Source organism: Ruditapes philippinarum, unplaced genomic scaffold, assembly GCF_026571515.1.
Source record: "Ruditapes philippinarum isolate M1 unplaced genomic scaffold, ASM2657151v2 ctg503_1_1_1_1, whole genome shotgun sequence".
Taxonomy (NCBI): domain Eukaryota; kingdom Metazoa; phylum Mollusca; class Bivalvia; order Venerida; family Veneridae; genus Ruditapes; species Ruditapes philippinarum.
In genome coordinates, this window is record NW_026860208.1 from 30,168 (window position 1) to 39,806 (window position 9,639).

At 30.0% G+C, this 9,639-nt stretch overlaps 2 protein-coding genes across 2 annotated transcripts; both read left to right on the plus strand.

Annotated features, from left to right (window-relative positions):
• Nucleotides 1-2,058: 2,058 nt before the first annotated feature.
• On the plus strand, nt 2,059-4,402 carry LOC132759238 (uncharacterized). Its single transcript, XM_060750972.1, has 3 exons — nt 2,059-2,228; nt 2,613-2,790; nt 3,830-4,402. The coding sequence occupies exons 1-3, from the start codon at nt 2,153-2,155 to the stop codon at nt 4,065-4,067; spliced, it is 492 nt and encodes a 163-aa protein (XP_060606955.1). The 5' UTR covers nt 2,059-2,152; the 3' UTR covers nt 4,068-4,402.
• A 1,888-nt stretch (nt 4,403-6,290) lies between these two features.
• LOC132759239 (uncharacterized) lies at nt 6,291-8,514 on the plus strand. Its single transcript, XM_060750973.1, has 3 exons — nt 6,291-6,417; nt 7,606-7,882; nt 8,259-8,514. The coding sequence occupies exons 1-3, from the start codon at nt 6,345-6,347 to the stop codon at nt 8,404-8,406; spliced, it is 498 nt and encodes a 165-aa protein (XP_060606956.1). The 5' UTR covers nt 6,291-6,344; the 3' UTR covers nt 8,407-8,514.
• The last annotated feature ends 1,125 nt before the right edge of the window (nt 8,515-9,639 follow it).

A 9,639-nucleotide genomic window follows, 5' to 3' on the forward strand; every position in this document is an offset into this window, starting at 1 on the left:
TTTATTTTCAGAATCCGTAAATGCGGTCAAAAACCAAAAGGCATATCTATTGCTTTGCTTTCGTCTAAAAGATTAAAAGTTCATCATTCCTGGACACAACATAGTTTTCTATAGATAAGTATTATTTTCAACTATATTATAATTATTATTATCATCATCATTATTTTAAGTAAAACTTCAAAGAATATTGTTTTGTTTTGCATTTATTGTTTTGGACTTATAATTTTCACACTTTATTTGTTTTAAATTGGTTTCTAATAATCTAATCTGAATCAAGTCTAATAGCTCAGGTTTTATTTTATTTTTATTTAATATGGTATCGTGTTTTAAATTTATAAATACAGTTCTATAAATGCTTTCTTTGTTTTGCTCGATTGAAAGTTGTCAAATACAATGCCTAAATCCTATTCTGTTGTTTTGGTTTCTTTCTAGTAAGATTATAACATGGGATAAGTGAATAATTGTTTTACTCACGACACAGAGTGAGTAATACTTTTCCTAATGTGCTATATCTATTTATTACATGCTTTTCGATGGTTTATAGAAATATATCAGTGGATTAAAAATGGTAATTTCACTGTTTGAAACAGTGAAATTATCAATTTGATAATTTCACTGTTTTGAATTTAAGCCCCTTACGTTGTTTAAGTGAAATACCAGCGTGCACAGAGCAGGAAACCAACTTAATAAAGTGACGTCGTAAATGACGTCACGTTGTATAATTATTTGGCGCGCTATTCATTTAGTATTAGGTCAAAATGTCCTTTTTAACGTTTGTTTGCATATAATAAAAAGAAAATTTGTTTAGTTTAGTGTAAGATCGAAATATATTTCAACTCGTGAACACCAAAAGTTCACATTTCACTCGTGGCTGCGCCACTCGTGAAATATACCTTTTGGTGCTCACTCGGTGAAATATATTCCGATCTTACACTGAACTTAACAAATATCCTCTATTTAATTTTTTTTATATCATTTTCAATTTTTCTAAAAATATCAACGTCATACGTATTGTGAATAGGAGAATTTTCTGGCGCTATATAGGTTACTGCAAGATACATGTATATGTCTTTTTCTATTTGAAAAAATGTTTTATCCAGTTTTAGCCAAATTAAGCAATCAATGTTATTTTGAACAACTTAACCCCCTTACGGCAATTATTCTTTATATAAACTATAAGTCCCCCTCTAGATCTTCGTGCCCTCCTATGCTGTCAACGTAATCGTCTTATTCATCTAATCTCAAAGTAAAACAAACAGAAATCAGAGAATAATGCATATGTACTAGCAAACGTGTTGAAATTCTCTTCAATTCCGTAATTTGTAATGTTTTGAATTTGAAGTCATGAAATATCTATATTGTTGCAAAAAATCAAACTGTGTTGTGAGCCAAATTTACCAATAAATTTTTTCTTTTCCGTGGTTTGATTTGATCAAAAATGCGACTTTTCTGATAAAATTGTATGATACCTCTGTTTGATTCTACACTTTAATGATTTTAAAGATTAATTCCGGTTACATTTCAATGGCTTGATGAAATATTAAACAGTGTTACGAAAACCGATTTCTTTATAGTTATTATCACAATACCAAGTGTCTTCACAATAAATAAAACTTTTCACATTGACTTTATAATCTATTTATCTAAATGCTTCATGCATTTTAAATATATTTTTGAATAAATAATTAACTCCAATATACTTTTTTAATTTTAATATTTTATTATCGTTAAACAGAAACATGTCAAACTCATATTTATATTTTTGTTAACACTACAAAGCAATCTTTTTTTTTTTTCATTTTTATGTCCATGTTCAAAATGACAGGGATTATTCGTAGATCTGCTATCTAAGTTGGCCACTGTAAAATGTCCATTGCCTGGAGGGAAATGACCTGGTAAATCAATTTAACCATTCAGTAAAAATAACACCCTTTTATGAAATCGAAGCGTAAACAAAAATTTTCGTTTGCAATACTGCAGTTTTAACTTGATAAAACTGGCTGTTTACAGCGTCCATTCGACATGGTTGAAATAACATCGACAAATCAAGTAGAGAAGTGTCACCAGATCACTACTATTTCAGGTGTTCAAAAGAGAACTACTTTGAATTTAAATTTAGTCTCCAAATAAATTATTTCATATTTTTGTTACAATGAAACCATTGACGGGGATAGTTTTCATTTTATATTGTTCTCTTCCTCTACAGAGAACAACAGCCACGAAAAATGGTAAGAAATAAACTTATACACTTTTTAGAATATTTTTTTAAAAAAATGGTTATATTTTCATATAAATAAAAAAATAACAAGCCGAGAAGAAGATATAGACCAAACATCTTGAAATATTTATTAAACTCCGTTATGCTTTTATGATTATTTATAGAAATATTAACGTCTCTTTAAAAAAATTGTCACTATATTAATTTTTTATTTTGAAATAAAAATTTAATATATATCAAAAATGATATACAATGTGTAAGTAATAGATACTTTTAAAATATTGAGAATTAACCTCATTTTACAATTTGATTGAACGGCTGTAAATTGAACAATAAAAATATACTTTCTGAAAATATTTGATTATAAACGTTGACTGTACCGAGAATATTTCAGACGACAGGGACATGTTTGAAGCATTGATTAAAACATTAATTGAAGACGAAAGGTCTGAAGTCAATGCCATATCAGGAGGTCAGGCACACGAGAGTGAAGATGTTCAAAGAGCTTACGGTAACAAGGATAATGATGAAGGTCTTATTAGAGCAATTGAAGTATTTCTGCAGTCCAAAAGGTATATACTAAATTATCCCTCCTTTTCTTTAAACATTGATACTTCGTTTTTTTCCTTATGAATTATCTTTACTTCAAAATCAGGATTTCAGCATTTAATCATTTATCATTTATTTGTATTTTGCTGAACCTAAGAAAAAGGGTTTGTTTCAGTTCTGTCATATCTTCCATGTATGATTTGAGCTTTTTTTATTTTACAATTCCTATTGTCTGCTTCACATAAAATCAAAATTGATAAAGATAAAAATCAGTGTATAATATAAGATAAAAGTTCATGACAAGCAGATTGTAGTTCGATTATTGAACCATGCGATTATTTATGTTAATTTACAGTTGCTTATACCATCTAGTCGTCCAATATCCTGATAAACATATGTGACCCATTGTCGTTACACACCAGATAACAAACTTGACAGAGTGGAAAAAAATCCTGAGGCACAGCGTTAAGTTCGGCCAGTAGTCCCTAAAAAGATCAAAACACTTCAATCGATTAACCAAGCCTCATTCTGTTAATGAAAATATTGATATATCTATATATATATATATATGATTCATGAAATGACAAATCCAACAGCAGCTCTAATGTTTTCTCCCTCTTAAAGCAACATGTCGTAAAGTATTTTCAAGATGCTGATTTGTTTAAATGACTGCATTTATTGAATCTTTATAAAATTTTACATATATTTCCTCAATAAACGCATGATACAAATTTCTTATTGTTGGCACAATTATGTACTTTTTTATTTTTTACGAATGATTTTTGTTATGCACTTCACAAGCAATAAATTTTTAGTGCAATGTCACGCAGATTCCGAGCATTACAATTGTTATATCGAGAACAAACATTGACTTTATGGTATACATGTAAAACGTTTCAAACTTGTCATAAGATAGATCAATACATTCATGACGAGCATTGATATGTTATTATAGTTGTATTAGTTTTGGTTTTAAAACGGTCGAATAAGCAAAACATAGACTTTAGCACCGCACTTACCTATGATCACAAAGTAAAAGATAAGTTAAATTATAAATTGCAGAGCTAGAGAATGGGACGATAAAAAACGATGGTTGAACGCAGATAGAGAGCAAGCCGATTATGAAAGGCAATGGATTACCGCTGATGCAGCCTACAAAGGAACCAACACTGGGTCCACGACAAAAAGCACAACAATTACAACTGTTCCTACAAGTACAACAACTGTTCCTCCAAGTACAACAACTGCACCTAGACGAAGATATTGCTTCTGGGTTTGGTCACGACGATACTGTTTCTAATTTGACAATCAGCAACACGAATTTTAATAAAATACACAAAATATAATACATGATCATTGTTCAACCTCTGTCGCTCCAGCTACCAATCGAACAAATTTGCACAGGCCCACCGAGTTCCAGCGAACGAAGTTTGACTGACTAAAATTATAACCTGTGTATACATAGATATGTTAATACTGTCTGTAGACATACATGTATATATCTTTGTTTCACTTCTTTGTCAATTTTATTGATATTTACAAATAGCTCTAATTTTAGATTATTAGTTTGAAAGAGTAAAATGTAAAATGATAACATCATCTTGTTTTACAGTATCTTCGCCGATTTCAGTATAAGCATTAGAAAAAAAGTAAATACAATAAAAACGTGTGTTCAAATTTGTAAGTGGTTTTGGGTAAATTTTGTATATCTTTGCATATTAGTTATTCTTTTTCTGTGTGATTTGTTAATGAATCTCTAGAAGATATGAATAAGATGGTTCGTTTATTTATGGGATACACCTTTGTAATTGCAATCAGCCAAAACAGTTCATACTTCAGACATCAAAGGAATCACAAACACAGTATTTGTAATAAGTTTATTAAATACAGAAATAAAAAATCCCAAAGAGACACTGAATCTAAGTAAACATTAAGGTTACCAAACAAATACAGCACATAAGCTTATGCAAATCTATCGTATCTAAAAAAAGTTATCTGGTTCACTAGAAATAGAAAGCAAATTCTCAAAAATGGTTTGACAGATATTAAAACGTTTAACCTTATTAGAGTTATATTTATGAATGTTGGATCACAAGTAAATAGTTGCAAGTGAAAAGGTATATATTTCATTTATAAAATGCATAGAATATTTATTTTTGTAATTTATCACATATAAAGTAATATATGACTTTACTGTAATAAATTATTCATTTTCATACTAATATAAAATGGCCAATTAAAGAACTAAGCAGAACAGAGAGGAATATGTTCGGTTCAAACAGTTAAATGTGAGCCACGGATTACTGACGTTACAGTTATAGTTTAAACAATATTTCATATCAATCAAACATATATACACAGTGTTTATGAAATTAAATACTTAAAAGGACTGAGAAAAGCTCAAAGCTATAACAAACCATACTCGCATTTCTGCAAGTTATTTCAAGAGTTGCTTCACCTATAAATATTCATGGCGCTAAGTAGTCAAAGGCAATACTGAAACAGGTACACACGGTACTAACTGTAGTGTACTGTTTTCAAATACACTAAAGCTGTTTGTTACTGAATTGAAATAAATAAAAATAAAAAATATGTCTAGATGGTGATTTTATGCACTTAAAAGATAAAGGATAAAGGAAAAATGTGTCCAGAATAGTAGCAAAGTTAACATACGTGAAGTTTCGGTTTGACACCGAATTAAAGCTATATCACCTCACGTCGCTCGTTTGTTGTCTTCTTCTTGTTCATGTCATAAAACGTATCGTATTTCTTTAATTTTTATGTACGTTTAATCAAAACATAGTGATGTCTTTCATGTATATAAAATACAATAAATAACGTCATAATTGCCCATTAAACAGTAATTTTGTAAAAAGGAAATAAAAGACATACATGTGTTGCCAATTCATATACACCAAATTTTAATATCCAGGACAACACATTCAAATATCCAGCACGACACATTTACATATCCAGTAGGTCACATTTACATATCAAGTACAACATATTTACATATCCAAGACAACAATTTACATATCCAGGAAAAAATATTTACATATCCAGAAAAATACATTTAAATATCCAGGAAAATGCATTTACATATCCAGAAAATACATTTACATATACAGGAAAATACATTTACTTATCCAGCACAACACATTTACATATCCAGTATAATTCATTTACATATCCAGGACAATACATTTACATATCCAGGACAACACATTTACATATTAAGGACAACGCATTTACATATCCAGGACAACACATTTACATATCAAGGACAACACGTGAACATAACATGGACAATACATGTACGTATTCAAGATCATACAGTAACATATCTTTGACGATACACCATCATATCCAGGACAACACACTTGTGACAGTTTCCGAACAAAGATCATGTTAGTTGTTATTTATCTACTTTTTGAATATGTTACTCATTTTGCAAAATGCCACTTGAGTGTGACAAAATGTACAATTTCAGGTTACTGCTTGAGTAAATAAGGCGACGTAAAATAAAAAAAGTCCATTTAATTTTTTGGTATAATCATTGTGTAAAGAAGGCATAATAATGGGGATGAATGTATTACTGTTTACTCTAGTGTTTCTAGGAGGAATAAGTCTAACTGACACAAAACGCAAAGGTATATTTTAAAAGATAGATAGATAGATTAATCTATTATAAAAAGGAAATATATAATATTTTTACATCATTGTAAAAAAATTGTTTGTGTCAATTGAGTTTTTATTTTCCGTGGAAGTCATGCACTTGGTAATATTTCTCATTTTGTAACAGAAGCATTTCGATACAATTATTCAATTATTACTATGCTATTAAAACTACTCGCAATCATTTTGGTCTCATTTAAAATTATTCAATTAATTATTGGTTTGGGACTGAACAACTCCGATTTAGGTGTTAGTGTTGTTGTTGTATTGGTCAAGTTTTCAGGTTATTGAGTCATATGCCGTTACGCATTCATAATAATTGTTTATTTGAGCTTAAACAAAAACCGAATAAGTTGTTCTTGTATGTTTGTTTGTTTGTTTGTTGTTAGTGTTTGTTTTGTTGTTGTTTTAGTTGTTGTTGCTGTTTATTTCCCTTCTTTATTATTGTATTTGAAACCAAAACTTCCTTGTATTTACTTCATGTATTCTATAGAAAATAAGCAGCCAGAACTTAGATCAAGATGATTATTTAATATACTTTTTGTTATGTTTCAATGAAAAATGTCTTTTGTTTCATAAATAACCATACAATAAAATCAGTTGCATATAATTTTCGCTAAATTTGCAAAATGTAAGGGAATAAGTAATATGCACAAATTTAAATTTACTTTTCACACAGTTTGATTAAAAAAAACCATCAAATAAAATAGAATCACGTGTAGATAAAAGCTCTATTAGGTAGGGCTTGTGTTTTCTATTGAAGGTATGTCGATCATTAATTTATAAGTTTACATTTTTCCCATCCACATCAATACAGCATATTAACATCAAATGAGCACATAACGTTTCGTATCAATGGCAAATTAATCTCAGTCTCATTTAACACACTTGACTGATTTGTATATATTTTTTCATGAAATACGATTAAATACAACACGATTTATTGGCGTTTTATTATCCGTTATTTCATACATTTATTAATACAGCTCATTTCCGCTTTTTCGGCATTACGCTTCTTTAAACCTTTATAGATTTCTTTATGCTTCACAGAGATTCATACATGTTTAAATATTAGTATTAGTTTTTACTTTTACATAACAAAAAAACTAAGTCAGCGATATTTGCATAAAATACAGCACCTTTTTAAATTTATTCTTTTTCAGATGACACTGAGCTTTTACAAAGACTAATAAATTTACTCGCTGATAAAAACGGGAAAGATAACCAAAGAAGTAATATCGAAAAGAAGTTGGCCGCAAATGACAATGATAGAATAGGACACCAAAGGAATGGAGCCGTTCGAAACAGTTTTAAAACAAAACAAACTTCCGAAGAGAAAAGTCAACGTGGGTATTATGTAAAATTTCCACAGCATCAGTTAAAGGATGCAGAAAACGATGAACTTTACAGGGCCATAGATGCTTTTATTCAAGCTAAACGGTAATAACTGTACACAATACTAACTATAGATAACGTAACATTAAGATGTCTTGATTTCTAATTAAACCAAACGTAATACTTTCTGCAAAATAATTACCATGTCTAAATAATGAATTCTGGTTAGGTCAGTGCTAGGGGCGTGTACGGCAACTTGCAATTAGTACTACTGTCCATCAAAAGGTTCAATCGGACCGAGCCTGCAACAAGTTTGTCATAAGGTAATGTACCTTGTATATAACTGACCAATAGTCAACAGACAAATTACCAGTATACCTTTATAATAAAGCATATTACGAGTACATTTAGTTATGCCATCTTTGGTGTCATCTTGCAACTTAAAACGTATTCTCTATATTTAAATATTGTATTCATTTAGAGCTAAAGTTTGGCAACGATGGCTTCAACATGGTGGATACAAAGGTTCAAGTACAACAGTAAGACCAGCTCCAACCACACCCCCAGCAACACCTGCTCCAGCTAGACCTAGATGGTGTAGATGGTGGTTCTGGTGGCGAAGATGTTAATCGAAATATAATCTCTATAATACCTCCTAAAATATTCCACAACCTATTTGAAAAGAAACCTCACATTTTGGGTTACGGGATGAACAAGGTATACAATGAACACATACAAATGAAAGGACAATTCATTTTTATCAAAAATAAAAACAAGGGAAATGCAAAAAAAAAACAACGAACGTTTAAGCTGGACGTGTGAGGTAAACGCAACTGTAATTATATTGTCAATACAATATATATTTGTCACTTTTTCTGTTTTAGGTAATTATGCAAATCTTACTATACTATATACTTACTATTGTAATAAATTTGCAATGCTTTACTCGTGTTGTAATGCTCATTCCTCAGATTAATTGTCTTATTCCTTTGAATTTATTTCATATCAAATAAGTTAATGTTGTTCTCAAATATTTGTAATCAAATTTACATATTACCAATATTTGAATGATTTATGAAATCAACCATCGTCGCCTTTAACTCCTGTCTAGAGTACAGTTTTGTCCAGTTTAATTGAAATTTGTACCATGACACAAAATTATGAACTTCAATAAACCGCGTTGTTCTCATTATAAATGACTAGAATCACATAAGTCATACAAATCCGTACACTTTTTGTTTGTGACCTACTTTTAATAGTACGTTTGTGACCTACTTTTAATAGTACGTTTGTTCGGAACCACATCGAATAACAAACCCATTATTAGAATTGGGATTATATGCGTTTCTTTACTTTTTAGAATCTAAGAAACAAGGTCTTTATATGAAAGCATAAAAATTGTTTATTATTGCTTGTTTCTAAACCTCGAAATCTCGTTATCTCGGCTTTATTCAAAATTTCCGGCTACTTCGAGATAACGGGAGTCGACGGTATGCCATACCACGATGGTTGCAATTTTTATTATTGCAAGGATATAGAGGCATTGTCGTGCATATTGTACGGCTTATAATACTCTATCTGTTTTTTAAGTTGTCTTTGAACAAATAACGTCTCTTTATATTTGCCTAGGTACTTACTTAGAAATGCTGATTTCATGAGCGTTTGCTCTCATAAACAAATCTCGTATGTCTGCTTAAATAGTGTGTAAACCAATATATAAATGGGAGATATACTGTCACATTTTATATCTTTTAAGTTACTTAAGTCGATAAAACATAAGCTCACAAAGGCCATGCAAAGTTTACATTAATTTACAAAAAAAAGTTCATTGTCCTCTTTGGGCAGGTAATCAGATAAAATTG